Raw genomic sequence first — 18,603 nt, 5'->3', positions numbered from 1 at the left:
CAAGCGAGCATGGATGACTCCTGCTATTTTTTTTGAAGACTACGTGCGCCTTCTGGATAGACGGTTCGACGCGAAGAATCGGCAAGTACTTTTCATAATTGACAATTGTCCAAGCCAAGAGAAGATCGACAACCTCAAGGCGATCGCTGTGAAATTTTTGCCTGCAAATACAACCGCAGTACTGCAACCGATGGATCAGGGCATCATTGAGACCACCCGGAAGCTGTACTGCAAGGCTCTTTTGCAGCGCATGCTCACAGTGTATGATGCCAGCAAGAGGTACAACACTGATTTGCTTGGTGCGATTCATTTGCAGAACTTTTCATGGAAAAAACCCGCACCTTCAACAGTCGCCAATTGCATTGCGCACGCCGGCTTTTCCCGCGCCGTCGTCAGCAACCCTGACGATGACTAGCCTGATAATGACCGGACTTGCAGCCATCTGTATGAGGCTGTTCATAAAATTGCTGGCCAAGAGGTAGAAGGCGACTTCGAGACATGTGTGTTGGCTGACGCTGCTGCTCCCGTGGTTGCCCCAGTGACGGATGCGGAGATAATTGACACTGTTGGTGGCCCCGACGAGGACGAAGAGCCGGCGGACGAAGAGCCACATGAGGTGCCAATTATGGTGCACATGCGGGAGTACCTATGCCTGCTGCAAAATAAGGTTGAATGCATGGGCAGCAACCACGGCCTCATGCAATGCTTGGTCAGATTAGAGCAGGGGTTGCTCGCACCCAGTGAGAACTTGAAACAGCCAAAGCTCACTCACTGCCTTTTTTGCACCTGAATAAAGTTTTGCTTCACTGAATACATTGTATTTTGACTTCCTAGCAGTTGTGGTGCAATTAAAGCTCGACTGCTTTAGCTTTTCTCGAGTGGTCACTTATATCGAATTACCGCTTATAACGAATTTTTTTGCCATCCCGCTGACTTCGTTATAGCGAGGGATTACTATATTTCAATGTACAACAGGTTCTACAACATCGATGCAGCTTTAGCTCCCTTCCATGGCATATGTGGCTGCCTGAGCCACCACTACACACACACACACACACTTCTGCTCATAATACAGCCAAATTATATTAATTCTACTTGATATGTTTTTTTTATTCACCCATGCTGACAAGTCCTAAAAGGCAGCTGTGCCTTTTTAAGAATTCTTTTAAACTAAACATACAGTTTGACACAATTTTGCATGACATATATAAAGATTATTCCCATAGTTCACCAACGAAGGTGCTTTAGTAAAATTGTTACATTGCAGGAATGGATGACACTCACTCACAATGTCCCAACACTCATGCTGCTCTGTCCCAGAAAACCGCAGAGTGGGGTCATTTTCAACTACCTGCATGCAAGGCCCCCCAAAATTAGTGGCCACAATGTATAAGATAGTACATTTTGGATGTCTGCCCTTTCAGAATTAAACATTTGTCATAGCGAGCACTGTCCCTGTATCGAAATCACTCATTGCAAAATCAAAAATTTTATTCTGGGGTTTTACGTGCCAAAACCACGATCTCATTATGAGGCATGCCGTAGTGGGGGACTACGGATTAATTTTGACGACCTGGGGTTCTTTAACTTGCACCTAAATCTAAATACAAGAGTGTTGTCGCATTTTGCCCCATCGAAATGCGGCCACTGTGGCCGGGATCGAACACACAACCTCGAGCTGAGCAGCACAATGCCATAGACATTGGGCTACCACGGCGGGTTCATTGCAAAGTAATACCCGTGCCACATGGGCAAAGTAAAGTACACTTTGAGCGAGTGCACTTGAGCGCGCTGAGTGTCACTTTGGCGGCGCGCTGCTACACGAGAAAGAAAAGTGTTCTTTCAAATTGATGGGGAGTCAGACGGGAAAGTATATATTTGTTAATATAAAAATGTGTGCACGAAAACAGTTTATTATTGTTACAAATAACATTTACAATCCACATTTACAAGTGCCAGCAACGACGGCAACCTGACCAGCAACAGTTAAACTCGATCCGCCAAACAACTGTGCAGCCATTACCCTGCATGGTCGTGAACAGCCCGAGAGCGAAAGTAGTTTTTTTTTGCTGTGTGGCACATTATCTTGCAACGTTAGCAATTTAAAACAATGTTATTAAAAATTACTCCTGACTCTTCTGTCAATAATACTTTACTTATTTTTTACTCATTGCTAACGAGGCTACACACTTCACCGCCGCGAAGTGAGTTCGCCGAACACACTCGTCGGCGAGTGCTCTTTGCAGTGAGTGTCACTAAGCGTTCCCGTGTGGCAGCCTGCGAATGACACTAGCCGCGAAGTGCATTCACTCAAAGTGCACTTTCCTTTGCCTGTGTGGCACGGGTATAATAGAATCCTTTTTAAGTGCTTGTAAAATCCACACAACGGATCATTGAGAGGAATATTGCACACGTGGAATGGTATATACCCACTGTTAAATAAAAAGAATGTGCTTTAGGTTTAGCATAAGGATAAAACTCCATGTAAGCATACAGAACAAGTTTCTAGCCCAGACTTGACAACAAGCTATGCACTAGTTTCTTAACTTCATGTGCTTAGCATGATTGGTGTAATATCTTGACTGAGGACAAAGTGGGCCGATTAAGCGGTACCAGGGCAGGTTTCTAAAAAAAGAATTGTGCTCAGTACAACAGGAGATTTAAGATATGGACACAAACAATGATAAGCAATATTATACTTCCAGATGAAGTCAGCTCTTGTTGCGACACTAACTGTTGAATTAATGTAACATTATTTTGACACCATATTTCTGTCCCATAAGCAAATGGCTAAACTAGGCCACGGTCAGTTGTTTCAAAGGCTAGCATAGCCAGTGAAACATTTAGATGCAACAAAACCTGTGAAGTCAATGCAAGAACAAGCACTCAGACAATACTTGAACAATGTAGCTTTACTGGCAGGTGCCTACAGTACCAGAACACAGCTGCATGCAGTGTAGATGAGCTGTGCCGGGAGTTTTAGTCTACATCTAAATCTGTTAGCCGACAAGTACTGTTGAGTCACTGGTAAACTCATATGGAGGCACCTCAAGGTTTAGAGGTGCTGGCCCTTTGCGGATGCGGCCAGATGCATCGTAGTGTGAGCCGTGGCATGGGCAGTAGTAGCCACCAAAATCTCCCGCGTTGGCAATAGGCACACAGCCCAGATGAGTACAGACACCTGCATAAATATACAGAAGATTATGCATATCCATCAAAAGCAAGGCTCCAAATGAAAAGTGAAAACGAAAGCTCGCACAGATTCCCAGAGATCAACCACCAACGTGGCATTCTTCACAGACACATATCCATGTGCAGCATGAAATGAAAGGCCAATGATCCAGACGCCATACCGGAAGCCCTACCTTGCACTCAGTCCGAGTTCACAATCACTCTAGTTCCTTTCAATGCTAACCAGCTGCAGCAAAAAGGGGTGGTTCAGTGTTCCATTTATTACATGCTATCTATGCTATCCGTAAACACAGTAACAATAAAGAACATTTAATGTACTACTGACTTCAAATGAAACGTCAACAGCGGAGCGCGTGCCCAAGCCATAACCACAGGTACAGTGCCGCAGTCGGCCAGCCATCACCAGATTGACCAAGACCATATGGGTGGTGAGCCATTTTGACCTTCCACTAAGAGCTAATGGCATATTTGGAATATACATAAACAGATTGGAATGGTGTTACGTTATCCAGGCCGAAATTAGTGCTCAAATAGCAGCCATAATTCGCTTCCACAAAACTTTCTTGTGCGACTTGTAAATATAAGAATATAGTTTGTACATATACAAGTACTTTCGTATAAGAGCACCAAACTTTATCTAAGAGCAGCGTCACGATCCATATAAAGTCCAAGTGCAATGTATGCTTTGAGTGCAGTCTTCCTGCACAAGCAAGGGGAAGGGGGGGGACGAAGTGTGGGGCTGGTTGGCACACGCCTACTTTTTTTAGCACGGGCGTGGCTGTCGAAGTGGCTCAGTGAATACACAGTCCACACACCCTGTTTTAGAGGCAATCTCCCACGTGTGCAAAAAGTGGCCATGCCGAGATCGCATGGCATCATGTGCGCTGTCTTCCTGCACATTCGGTACTGGAGGTTGCGTAATCTCATGGAGGCAAGAAACAAAATAGGAGAGGCCCTGACGTTCCTTTTTTGAAGCCGGAAGTGCAGCCATGTTGGTGTGCAATGTGCCTTTGCGTCTCCCATCACCTCGCCGGCGCAGATAAGCATGAGCTTTGAACTTGCATTGTTACGAGCCGCCGGAAGAGTGTGCTGCCGACGTGTGTCAGAACAAAGCCTATGAAACTTCTTTAACACTTTTAGTGAAGCAGATGCGCTCTGTGCTTTTCGGCATATTGAACAAGACAACGAGGACCCACACCGTGATTACTAGAGTGCCTCTGTTGCTAGCTGACAATTAAATTATAATTAAATTATGGGGTTTTAAGTGCCAAAACCACGATCTGATTACGAGGCACACCGTAGTGGGGGACTCCGGAATAATTTGGATCACCTGGGGTTCTTTAACGTGCACCTAAATTTGAGTACACTGGTGGTGTTTTCGCATTTCGCCCACATCGAAATGCGGCCACTGTGGCCAGGATTTGATCCCACGACCTCGTGCTTAGCAGCCCAACACCATAGCATTGCTGGTTGAGCCTCACACTTATAGACCCTAAACACAACTTTCAAGCTTACACACCACACTCCAAAGTGCGACGAACGCCGCTGCGCATTCAAAGCGGCGGTCCCAGCCGCCCGCTCTGAACTGAATTTGGCGATAGTTCTTGTAGAATTCACTTCATTGGTAGCAAATGACTGTGTAAACGGCTTTCACTTAGTCTCAGGCCACCTCGACGACAGAGTGTTATGGATAACCTTGAGGAGTTTTCGAGATCGCTTCTTGTTTCGAACACGTCTAAGCCTAACGAGAGATGCCAGGGCCAATCTACAGGTGGCATGTTAGCTAAGCTAGTGAAAATGGGACCATGGCTTTGGTCAATTATTTCGATAAACTTCCTTCTTTGTAGACATATTGGTCCTATGGAAACATACACATGATATACCTGGTTCAACATCTTTGTATCCATGCAAAACACATGGAGGCTCATCAGTGAAGTGGTTTCCATTAGAATGAGGGCTATAAATATTGAATGGTACGAGTTATCATTCGTCTTTCAGTGTAGCGCCATGTTGTTTGAATATTAACAACATGGTGCTACACTGGAAGACGAATGATGCAATGTTGCAACGATGCAATGTAGCATCATTGAGACGGGATAAACAAGGTGCTTTCTTTTGTAGCATTTGTTGCAACTGTGTGCTTTGTTGTATGCTCTGTGAAGTGCCCAACAGTGATTTTATGCTGTTTCGAAGCTGACATGAAGTTGTGCGATGTGTCTTCATGAGCACATTGCTTTTTGCCAGGCAAATAAGCATTGTTTCAAAGTGAAGCTTTCTTTGCTTCCTGAAGCACGTCTCACAGCACAGCACACGCAGCACTCTGGCGTGCGGAAGTCATTTTACATGGGCATGAACTCCAGCTAGAGGAGGCATAGCACGCCAACTTGGCGTAACAAGCCTGTCACAAAAAACGTAAATTTTTCCCACCAAAAAGTCACATGCGCAACATTCAGCTTTCTGGAAATACATATCATTTTGTCAAGCAGTTGGCCCAGCGCAACGTTTATGGCGCATCACCCTTAAGCTGCCATTAAAGGACATGTAGGATTCTAAGGAATGTTATATGAAATATAGGGGGTAGGCACTTGATGTCATCCTTAAGGAGCACCAGCGTAGTCTACAGTTGCCATCATATTGCCGGTCATGATTTCACGCGTTTGTCTGTAAGATGCTGCCAAAATGCACCTACTGTACTTACAAAGTGTCTCGGTTTTCGCTCTCGATTGGTACAACGTATGTCAACGACGGGCTGTCAACACATGGGTTGAACCGACCAGAAAAATTACGCTATGAAAAAAGAGCACCTGTGACGACCCACTCAAACTCAAAGCACTTGTAATAAATTTTTCAGTTTTTTAATTGGTCAATTACTTTCTTTACTCTGCAACACTCACTGTAATTCAATCCTTTTCAGTAATCAATTACAAGTAACTAGTTATTTTATTGACGAGACGAGCTGTAACAAAGGACACAGCTACAGCATTTCAGCATGAGTCCCCCTTCTTGTCGTGTTTTTTCGCGCTGTTTTCCCTTTCGAGTATGTACCGACTAGCCCAAGCCTCTATGCTCTTGAGCATTTGAATTTGGTGGGAACTAGAGTAGAACGCCCTCGGATGTGCCACGCAGCAGCTTTGTGCATACGCATATTCAGACTGGCAAACCCGACCACCAGTATTTGTTTCCTCACCTTAAAGGGGCCCTGAATCACTTTTTATCGAAGTGGAGAAAGACATTTGAAGTGAAAAAGGCTATTTCAGAAATGCTATGCCTCAAAAAGTACTTCAATGCGTTCAGCAGAAGCGGAGTTTTTGGAAATCAAACACGGCCTCTGCGGTGCTCCCCTTCCTCCTTCAATGCCTTGCACTGCGAAGGCTACGGCGGAGTGGGGCGGGGCCACAATGCTCCTCCGCCTCCGAAATTTCACCGTGGCATGCAGTTCAAATTTCATTTTGGGTGTTAAAAGGACTGACAACCGATTTTTATGAAACCAGTTTTTTTATGACGCAACGAAAAGCTCACCCTCGGTAATGTTTACACCTGCAGCGGTTACTTCCAAAAGCGCTTGGATAGTTTGTAAGCAGAATTTTTTGATCTGAGCAGCATCTAAAAAAATAAAGAATCCCTCCTCCAGCAACACTGAGAAGTGCTAGCGATGTGAAAGCTGGCCATCATCCTGCTTTCACTGGAGGGAGTGCAACTGTGGTTAACCACTTATATCGTCACCTTTCCAACCACTTTTAAACGTAAATAGCCTGGTACAATAAGTTTGCATTGTTGTACAGACCTTTCTTATAGTTGTACCGCGTTTTTTCCCAAGTACACGTCTACGTCATGGCTGGCTGGCCCCCGGTGTCGTTATTCTGTCGATAGACGAGCCAAGCCATCTCATCAAAAACAAAAGTGAAGGCAGCGCCATTTTTCTGCTCACCACAAACGAAGGCTTATCTGCACATTGTAAGTTAGAAAAAACTTATAATAAAAAGAATGTTACTGCATTTCAATATTAATAAAAAGACCAGGAGCCGCATACACTAGTAGAAGGTCACGTGGTAGACCTCATAAATATGTTCATGTTCTTGCAGCATGGGGCACCAAAGGTCATTTTTCACGCCTTTTAGTGAAGAATTAAAAATATATATCCAGGTTTAATGAGAAAAACAGGGCCTGTTCTAGCCAATACGATAGACGATCTTTCCATCAGTGGGGTTATCTCTCATGTTCTGAGCGGTCGTCTGTCCCTTTAACGCGCTAAATATAACCGAAACACGGTTGTTCTCAGCGAGCTGCAGTGCGCTTAGCCAGTGGACTAGTGGTGGCACCTCGCGGCGGCCATGGTGTAGCCAACCGTAACGACCAATAACAGTCGTGTATAGGAATGTGCTTTATTATGAAATAAAGCACACAGAAAAGAGTGAGGATCACGGCTTCCATTGAAACGAGAGCATTTGAGAGAAAGGTGACTTCGCACTCCGCTTGCGAGATCCATGCACCGCATACGACAGCAAAACTTGGCTGAGATATTCACAGCAGCGTATGCTAGCCGCGGACAATGTTATTTCACCAAGCAAAAGAGGTGGTTCAGGGCCCCTTTAACACTACACCGATGATATGGCCGATGATATGAATTAGTGCCGTTTCGGCTGAATATCGATGGCCACTTTGAACGCTATGCCAGGAAGTTACCACTCTTCACCCCAGCATGCATAGCGAGTGAGTTTTCACTCTCACTGCTGGTGTCTTCACATGAGAATGAGAGAAGACCGACAGAAATTTAAAAAAAGCAATTGCTAGTGAAGAACAAGAACGTGTGATGGGCTGCAGAGGATGCAATAAAAGATCTAGGCCAGCTCGTTCTATTTACTGTATCTGTGTAATGTTAACAAAGGTTGAGAGCAAAGTAACGTAAACGGGGGTGGGACTGCCCAAAGTCATTTCGGAGCAATTTTTGTAGCAAGTAAAATAGCATTTTGGAGCAGCTTAGAGGAGACAAAATTTCATTTTGGCGCAGATAAAACTTCCTTTCACCATATGTCAACGCAGACCCAGAGAGCCGCAATCAACCCTGGGCCCACTCAACCGTATTTCAGTACACTATAAATACAGCCGACCTAGCCGTTCAGACAGCAGCAACGACAGCTGGGAGCGGCCGCGCGCGCCCCAGCCACTTGCCGGAAGCGCCAAAAAGTTGTGTTTTAAGCACGAAAATTATGAGAAAATATGCAGACGGCGCCATCATGCAGTGTATGGAATGTGAAAGACTGCACTCATTTATTGCGATAGTAATTATATGGACACTCTTGGCGCATTTCTGCTGTCGCCGTGACGTTTCGTATAAAGTTCAAGGAGGATAACGTCGTCGCCACACGCCGTATGCACGAGTGAAATCATGCGAGGGTGAGCCGACGATGGCAGCTCAATCTTGCGCGCGCAAGGGAGGAAAGTGGGGAGAAAGAGCGCCGTTTTTCGTGGCACGCAAGGCACCGAGGGGGAAGGGGGAGTGAGGGGATGTTCTACTCCGGCGGCTGCTGTATATGGCGTGGGCCCCATTTTGAAAGCAATCTTCTATGAGTACAAAATCTAGGTTAGCCAGGGGACCATAGCTTTGTGTGTGCTGTGTTCTCGCTGCTTAATTTGCGTTGAAGCGAGAGGCAGTATGAAGGTCAATTCGCTCGCTGCTGCTTTTCCTCACGCCAGCGTTTCGAACAGCGAGTGTCCGCATTCATCAAGAGAGATATGTTTATGTTTGCCTGTGCACGCGTGACACCATGCTTGTTAATTTAGTTAGTAAGCGAATGTTTATGAGTTTATGCTTACGGCCGATAAAGCTACTATCTTTACTTCGTACAGCTGTCTGCTAAGCTTCTTCTTGCTGGGGTTTTACGTGCCAAAACCAGCTCTGATTATAAGGCTCGCCGTAGTGGATGGCTCCAAAATAATTTTGACCACCTGAGAGTTCTTTAACGTGCACTACAACGTAAGTACACGGGCATTTTGCATTTCGCCTCCATCGAAATGCAGCCGCCGTGGCCCGTCTGCTAAGCTGCTATCGCATTCAATGCTTCGCCTTTTGAGCAAAACTACGACCTTTAGAGCGCAGCTCTAAGGTGCCCGTTCCTCTGGCGAGCGTCGGCGACGATGGCGTAACCGAGCGAACGAGGGTGCAGCAGACACGGATCACAGCAGGGGAAGAATGCCGCAAGGAGGAAAGCGGAGAGGCGGAGAAGAGAGTGCTGCGGAATCATGAGCCGGAAAACGTAGGAGGGTACGGCGAAAGCATGAGAAGGAAAGCGTAGGGTGGTGACAATGGCTACGAGATGACGCCAGAGTAGCGTGCATCATCTGGTCGATTTGTCGGCGGCGACTGCTGTGAATCGCGCCACACTTCGCTCCGTTTGCAACGTGCCACACGAGACAGATTGTCCGCACTAGCCAATAATCACAAAATGAAAACATACACAGGTGCACTCAAATTTCGCATTAGGAAATATCGTACTCATCGATGAATGTGTTTTTTTTAGAACAAATCCGCTCGCTGTTCGCGACCACTGTCGGAGCACACATGCCGCAGCCGTTCTGGCGTAGCGCGACTCAATTTTGGTTAATTTTCTGTGTTTGGCGCAGGTTAGCGCAGCAAGTTGCGTTTGTATCAAAATGGCGCAATTGGCGCAGGAGCCCCACCCCTGCGCAAATGTAATGATTACACTTTAGTAATTGCTCAATTATGTTAGTGGGGCACTAACTGATCACTGCAATCAATTACATTTTTTAATGAGGTAATTGTAATTGGTAACTTTTTTTTCTGTAACGTGTACACAAATTTGGTTCCATGAGCAACTGAAACCTTCCAAATAAATGGAGGCCCTTCAAATGGTATTCTTATGCATTTCACAAACCACAGGGCACCGTGCATGTGTTTAGCAGAGTTAACTCTAGTGCTTATGAGAAACCCATCCTGCTTTCAGGAGAAACATCTTGGTTTCAAGAGAAGCAAGTATGAGCCATTAATTTTTAATCTCCCACCGCAGTAAACATAACCGCCGACATTACGAAGCCCACTGTGTGTTGTGTCCAATTACGTCATGCAAAGTGCATGTTGCTTCACCAGAAATTAAGCGTTTTCCACAGGCTGAAGATGAAGTGTTTTCGCAGTATGGTCCGTCCTGGTGATTAACATGGCTGAAACCCCTACACCCTTCTTTGTGAAGTTAGCTCTGCGTCCTTCTGGCACTTGCTTGATCACCTTAGGTATCAAGAAGAAACCCCCCCCCCCCCCCCAACCTGGGCAACATGCTGATCGCCAGACTTCTTCCTCATGCAGCTGTTGCAGCCCAACACAGCACAGATCACCATAATGCTGCAAATCTGTTCATGCACACCTACGGCACATATATAGTCTTTACGGACACGCAGATACACTGTACAAAGACTTTAAGCTAAACAAACAAGCTCCCACGGCACAGTGACCGAAAACCCACTGCGTGTGTGTTAATGTAGCAACTACTGATTAACGTCGGTAGAGGCTTTAACGAGGTATCAGTACAGGTATCAGCAGTTCGTGCGAGATAAATTTTTGGTATTTCTCTGATGACGCACAAATGACATGACCAGCAATATGGTGCAGCTGCCCTGGTTATGCTGTCACCACCTCGCAGATCAAGCTCAGTGCATACCTCCTATACTTTGCCTCAAGCATCAAAGCAACATTTACAGTTTGTACAATCTTACAGCAAAAGTCAAAAGTCTTGTGAAAATGGCACAGTTCTCACCAAGTACATGAAACCACAAACACACAGACAGTGACTTAGATCTCTTCTGCAATTGAAACCTTTCTTTCAATGTGAAGACTATGCCTGACTATGCCAAGTAAGTATATGACATAAGTGCTGATTAAAAAACTAAAACATGACAGGCCATGACAATATAAGGCAAATTTTACACTGCTCGTTTTTCTTTGATGTGCCTCATTGGCATGCCGTGTTTCGTAATGATTAGATGCAGACAACCAAAGACAACTATTCAGAAAAATTATTAATATTAACCACAGAAGATAATGTTTCCTGTGCTAAGAAATCTTTTAGTAGTTATCAGGGTCATTAAAAAAAAAAGTACTTATCAGCAAAATTTCTGAAGCCAAATACAATCATGTCGTAATCGGCAAGCAAATGCTGCCTTCAGTGAAAAAGAACGGCTGTCTTGCACTCCAAGGTTTCAACTTTCAGGTGTTGCAATGTCTCTGAAGTACTATGAGAAATTTTCAAAGAAAATACATACCCAAGACAATCAGCCACTCTGGGTTCTGTGTACGTTCCTTGTCGTCCTGTGGATCCCGTAGAGAGCCCAAGTCAACAGAAGTTTCCCTGCTGATCTCCTCACTTGTCCGATGACGTACAAACAGTGGCTTTCCTCGCCACTTGAAAGTAGCATTTTTGCCTTCCGGAATTTCACTCAGCTTCACCTCGATTTTCGCCATGGCCAATACATCAGCCGAGGCAGAAAGGGCCATCACAAATTTCGTCACGAGGGACTTGGCAGCATACGTGGCCCCCACAGCTCCAACTGCATATAGATGCAATTGCAAATTGTACACATGCTTTGCTCCTGCACATTCACAAGCCTTGTTATTTTCTTTAAAAAGTTTTAAATTAGGAAAATATTTTTAAAACTTTCATGAACACTGAAAATATGAATTCAAATCAACTAACAGTCAACCAAGTAATTCTATTCGGCACTTCAATTCCCAGTATTTGAACTTAGGACCATCAACATAAACAACAGCTGCAACGCCCACTTAGTTATGACAATTTTACGACACTAGACAAGCCTTAGTAAGCACATACACATTGCATCACTTATGTTTGCTTTGTGGTGCTTTCATTTCTAATCTGTGCATCATTTCTTGAGCACAACAGAGTTTTTAAACTCTCATGCAGTCTGTATTGTGTGGGCACACCACATACATGAGTGCAACACACCACATGACAACATACACCACAAAAAGTTTTAAACCAAGCCAAAAATAAGAAAAATATGAAGCACACTGCTATTTCAACATATATACACTTATATGTTGCCAACAAGCAGGCAATTTGTTAGCTGCTTCTTTCTGTTAATTTGAAACAAAATGCATACAATATATACAATATTCAGTTTAACATTAGCATTTTGGCCACTGTTCAACCCCTAGTAAAATAAAGTTCTGCTGGCCAAAATTTATGATAGCAAAAGTATACGGACCAGAGATCCCCGATAGAGCAGATTTTCTTCTCTGCCTACGAATGCAACCTGAAATTGAGGACTGCAGTCCAAATTTGGCATAGCAAACTTTCCAGCACACTCATCCATTTCAGTTTGTGCGCTTGAATTACAAAGAAATTCTGTTTTTTCAGCGAGCCTGTGGTCCATATGCTTTTTTCCAAGATTGTACAACTAACAGATAAGTTAGACACGCCCCACTGAGGCTTCACTACTACACACAAATTAACCTTGTCATGCTTAATTCCTGAAGATAGGAAATGTAATCTAACCCAAAATCTAACACTGACAAATTAGAGATTTGGCACAATATAACCATGAAGTACCAGCAAATCCTGTGGTTTCAGCAGTTTACCAATGCTACGAGAATTACAAAATTTGTTCCTGGTAGCTGTACCAATCTATCGATAATGTTTACACAGTAAAAATACCTTCCAATTTGCCTTTTCCTTAATATACCCACATTTAAATTAGAATAATCAGTTCATTTCCCTTGTGCTTTTCCTGGCTTATTGGAGTTTTAACCCCTCAATTCCCCTTACTCTTCTCAGTCAATTAAAAAAAAATAATAAAACCCATGGCTTATCAAACATTTCTTAAGATAGCTGGCAACAAAATGGTTGTGGCGTCAAATGACAATAACCATATTCAAAGGTTGCGAATGGACATCTAATGTATTCTATGAAACATTAACGGCTTTCTTATTCAAACTTATTTGTCTAACAGCTTTAAAATTGTTTCAAATGCTGGTCTGCATTTACATCTAATGTAATGGTGGCTTTTGTAATATGTATTTCAACAAAGATACACAATGCTAATGAATAAAAAAAATAAGCTCATTGCAGATGGCGAAACCTGTTCTACATCACAGTGCACATTGATTGCTAGATATTCTCAGAGAGAGCTCCTTGAAGCAACTTCTTTTTTACCACAGAAATGTATTGTGCTTGCAAGTTCATCAAGCCCCTTGTTACTATCAATGAATAACCACTGCATATGAATGCCCAATTTAAAATTAAATTTTGGGGTATTGCATGCCAAAACCATGGTCTGGTTATGAGGCACGCCATAATAGAGGACTCCAGATTATTTTCGACAACCTGGGGTTCTTTGACGTGCACCTAAATCCATGTACAAGGGCGTTTTTGCATTTCGCCCCCATTAAAATGTGGCTGCCACTACTAGGATCAAACTCATGACCTCGAGCTCAGCTATACAATGTCACAGCCACTAAGCTACCACGCCAGGTGAATGTCCAACGGGGTTATTTTTCAAATTTTGTACCAATCAAAGGGGCCCTGAACACTAATTGAATATAGTAAAAGAACGCTGCCGATTTGTTAAGGAGGCTCCTGTGAGCAAGTGAGCCAAATATTGCAATGCATGCAGCAGGCAATTTACAATCCTGTGCCAAAAGCAGTGAAAAGACGCTTGCTCTCGCATCCGCAATGTCACCATAGAAAGGTGATCAAAAGCAGTTGGTCGACCAATGCTATTGGCTGATATCGTGATTGCGAGAACATTCTCAGTAATACATAATTACTAATTTCGAGCTAAATAAATGAAAAATATATACATCTGTGATTTCAAAAAGGCAGAAAATCATTTTATTTTTGCAGTACGTGTAGCTGCGTCTGCTGCATGTGGCCTCTGAGATGGCAGCGCTGCATAGCGCAGTTTACCATGGCCGCCACAAGGTGCCGCGACGAGCCCTTTCGTCCCCGCAACACTCAACTTTTGGCCAGGGCTTTGCCCTCTTGGCTTCTCTGCTGTGTAGCTTCCAGCGGTTAGCGGAGATGAAAAGAAAGAGAAAGCCGGGTATCGGTGCGGTAACTCGCTTAGAGTTTAAGGATTCGAAACATTTTTAAGGCACGAGATTCATGAGACAATGTACTTTAATAGTCAGGTCATTCTACGATTAGTTAAACAAGTTTTTCAGGGCCTCTTAAAATGTCGTGAATGCCTAATTTGACCGAAAAACAGTAGAAATGCATACAACGGCTTGCAAAATACGCTTCAGGGAACATATAGCAAAAAATGTGACTGTACTGAAAGGCTAGGCAGTCTCGCATTTACAACCACTGAGCACCAGCGGCATCAAACTCGCACCTTGCAAAATGAGCCATCATTTTAAGCAGTGAAAAGCTTCTGTTGACATTATTTTTCTCTTCCTGCTAGCAGTCAACATAATTTCATCGTAAAAGAAAATGATCAATGTTCATACTCTAGAAGTTTGGCACTCACGACATTTTAAAGTCGCTGCCACTGCTATGTCTGATTTTGTATCTTTTGCTTTTTCAACACAACAAAGCATTTCTTATATTTGACACTACTTTCTCACAATTTTTCTCGTGCAACATTTTTGGTAATGGCATCAAATAACTGCAGTGACAAGGCTATGGGGCGTACTGAGGTTGTGTTGTTACACAAGATATACAGTGCTTGCACTGACTGACATGCATAGATAAATAGATACATGCAAGGATAAATTTTTATGTGCTACGTAGACAATGTCTTGATCTGTTCTTGTCAAAATTTCTTTCTTTGCATAGTAACGTGCAAGAACAAGAAAATGCTAGTTCTCTGGTTCTGCCCATAATGCGAGACAAATCGGCAGAGAAACCATCCAACACCTAACATATTTTGTTATACAGACTGAGAAACAGTTATTTGTGAAGTCAATATTTATTGCAAACACCATAGTAAACAACTGAGGTCAGCAACTGGGTAGTGCACCGCTTTATGTAATACGCCGTTGCGTGTGTTCCCCATGGTGTCACTAATGTGGCACTGCTCAAAAGCCGAATTTTATATAAAGGTGATGAAGCAAAAATAGCTGAAAATATGCTAGGAAAACGCCAGGAAGAACTAGGGAACAAAGCAATCACATGCTGAGATATCAAGAAGGCAAAGGAACTTGCAAATATGAGTGAGACCACTGCACTGCCAAATATGACTCAGCCGAAAGTGTTATCGCCGAAAACTTCTGGTGTGGCAGCAAGGGCAAAGACAACGTGAAAGAGCTAAACTACTTTGACCTAAGCATGCTGTGCCGCATTCTTCACAGCTTCTGCCAGATTAATTAACTACAATCATTTGGCGCAGGGAGTCATAAAGGGAGCAAGGCATTCATCTTCGCTATTGGCCAGCAACATTCCTGACCTCCACAGTTATGCGGGGAACTACTGAGATGGACCAGAAATATAGAAACAGCATGAGTGCACGAGCTCATGCTGAAAAGTGTGAGAAAACCGCACTTGCCATGCAACTCGAGGTTCAAAAGTCCTGTAGATGTCAAGTCAGCTATCTTGTGCAGGGCAACTTAAACGTGTGAGGAAGCCTGCTTAGAGAGTTTTAGATATATATATCTAATACTGCAGTACCTAAGACGACAAGGAAACTAGGTTGTGCAGTTCTGCCAGCTCCAACTTCTCTCTCACACTTCTTTATAGTGGTGACAACCAATATAAATCCTAGCTTTCAGAACTCTCTTACAGTAGCAGTAAGATTACTAGAACTCAGCTAACTGTTACCATTTACAACATTTAAGTTACTGAAAATGACCATCCAATACCTCCAGCGGTGGTGGTCTCTGGATTAATCTTGACCAACTGGAGTTATTTATTGGCCACCTAAATTTAAGCACATGAGTGTTTTTGCATTCTGCTTCTATCAGCCACAGAGCACAATAGCCACATATTCCACTCTCGAACAGGTATAGACCCCGGGAAATATTTTTCCAAGCCTCATTACGTTTCTCAATGGCTGGACCATAAAAATTCTTCTCCTTTCTGGGGTTTTATGTGCCAAAACCAGTTCTGATTATGAGGCACGCCGTAGTGGAGGGCTCCGGATTAATTTTGACCACCTGGAGTTCTTTAACGTGGACTACAACGCAAGCAGACGGGCGTTTTTGCATTTCGCCTCCATCGAAATGCGGCCGCCGCGGCCGGGATTCGATCCCGCAATCTCGTGCTCAGCAGCACAACACCTTAGATGACTAAGCCATCGCGGCGGGTGACCATACAAAAACCATAAAAATAAGATTAAAGAAATAGCTTGCAAAACTGAAGCATTCAAAATGTCATTTTTTTCCCAGAACCATAAGCCAATGGAACAAGTTACCCTCCAATGTCGCAACGATTCTCCCAAACAATGTATTGTCAAGCTCTATACTATGCCCACTGAAGTAAGATAGTGTTTTTGTGCGTATGTGCAAGTATGAAACTGTACTGGGTACATGCTTTGTTTTACCTGTGTTGTTTACCGGTTGTTTCCTTCTCTTCTATAACCCCCCCCCCCCCCCTGCTGTAATGCCTACAGGTGCTGTGTGGGTATTGTGATAAATAAATAAATAAATAAATAAATAAATAAATAAATAAATAAATAAATAAATAAATAAATATAAGACACTGAAGCAGGGTCACACAGGCTCCTCAATCCTATTCACTAACTAGTAAGAATGAGATAGTAACATGCCACTGAACTCCTCGCAACATGAAATTTGGTCTGCTCTGCATAAATGGCACAGTTTGCATTAGCATTGCCCCCAATGAGCTTGCCACCACCCTCAGACCTCTCGTGATATTCAAATGCTTAAAGTTTGTACATATTCACAAAAATGATATCAGACGCAGTTACATTTTTGTGAACAGTAACCAGAACTATGTGAAGCATTAGAAAAATTAAAGCATTCCTCAATTTAAGCATTCCTCTTTCTCCAGTTTACGGCAACATGCACTGACAACGCATGCACAAGTGCTGACAACAGATTGTGTGGCACAGGCAAACTGACGCAAGTCGCGTCAACAAAATGGCAAAAAATTTACATTTTATTCCACAAGTCATTGCTGCCTCTATTAGGTAAATAAATATCAAAATATCCGTGGTTAGACTCAGCCTTAACCCTCCAGCGGTTTAAGGGGCATTACTCTCGATCTAAATGGTGTGCTAAAGGATGTAAATGGTAGTAGAATAACAAATATGTTGCTTTAGGATTTAGCAATTCTTTCTCTCTCATTTTCTTTTGGCACTATCCATACTGATCTCGATTACATGCTCACAGCTGGTTCTTTTCGAGTGAAGTTAAAACAAAGCATATAGCAAAGAGCAAACAGCAACGCACTGTACATTTGAAGTAAACACGCGGGCAGGTAAGCTTCCATGAGGTTCATAATTTGGATTGCTGCGTGCAACGCTGCAGTGCATGAAACTGCTTGACTCCAGACTTACCGCCGAGAATAAGGTAGGTCTGCACTTTGCCGGATACCTCGCTATCCCGCGACGACTTGGCAGGATCCAACTTTGATTTCCTCCGGTAGGGAGAAAAATCTGGCACCTTGAGGTCCGTGTGAGCCATTCGTACCTGAGCTGGTGCTGTATCAATAAAATAAAAACCGCAAGCCATACAGCACAAGGAGATCGAAACTCCTTATCAAGGTCATGAACATGGAGATCACGAATGAATCGGTGGATGCGAAACAATTCCCTATAAGCCAAATTTTTAAGGTAAAGCTTAATCATTCTGTGAATTGAAGCTTCTGCTAACCAACCTGTAAAGCTTCCCGAGCAAGCAAGCAGTTCCTTCTTTGGCAAAGACTTCGCAAGGGCATAGTGCGAGAGCTTAGCAGGCAACGGCGGGACTTTCACTTCTTTTTTCACCTCAACAACCGGACTTATCGGCTGGACTTGTGACGCTACGGCTTTAGATGAAGCCTTTAAATAATTCGCAAGGGTACTCGCGCGTCCTTTAACGCAGATCATCTTTTCTGAAAGCACCAAACCCGGCGACAGCACTGAATGACCCACGAGCCAGTACACCGGAAAAGGGTGCCGGACACCGGAGCCGACCGCAGCGCTCGTTCCGGAAAAGCGCGCATCACATCCAAACACGACGTACGCAAAATTACCTTTTCTTTACATTAACAGTAAAAACGTTATGTACAAAAATATGTGATGAATTATAAGTTGTATGTTATTATTATTACTTGAGGCTTACGTTTTATGATGGCGATTTTTTTTCTCTTCTAGTTCTGGATTTGACGAGATTTGACATTCGGCGGATTTGGCTTGGGGTTGTAGCCTTTAAGATTTGCGTGCTTCAGTGCAGTCGGCGCGTGCCAATTTCGGAGGCTATTATCTGGCGAAGCAAAGATAGCA

At 43.6% G+C, this 18,603-nt stretch overlaps 1 protein-coding gene across 1 annotated transcript; it reads right to left on the bottom strand.

Moving 5' to 3' along the window:
* Window positions 1–2,893: 2,893 nt before the first annotated feature.
* Window positions 2,894–18,281, bottom strand: LOC119464237 (cytochrome b-c1 complex subunit Rieske, mitochondrial). The gene is made up of 4 exons (XM_037725131.2): window positions 17,997–18,281; window positions 17,677–17,820; window positions 11,464–11,748; window positions 2,894–3,181 (listed from the first exon to the last, which is right to left on the bottom strand). The coding sequence occupies exons 1-4, from the start codon at window positions 18,205–18,207 to the stop codon at window positions 3,000–3,002; spliced, it is 822 nt and encodes a 273-aa protein (XP_037581059.1). The 5' UTR covers window positions 18,208–18,281; the 3' UTR covers window positions 2,894–2,999.
* Between the last annotated feature and the right edge of the window lie 322 nt (window positions 18,282–18,603).

Source organism: Dermacentor silvarum, chromosome 1 (genome assembly GCF_013339745.2).
Source record: "Dermacentor silvarum isolate Dsil-2018 chromosome 1, BIME_Dsil_1.4, whole genome shotgun sequence".
Classification (NCBI taxonomy): domain Eukaryota; kingdom Metazoa; phylum Arthropoda; class Arachnida; order Ixodida; family Ixodidae; genus Dermacentor; species Dermacentor silvarum.
Note: the sequence above shows the minus strand (reverse complement) of the source record. Positions and strands in the feature narration are given on the sequence as shown.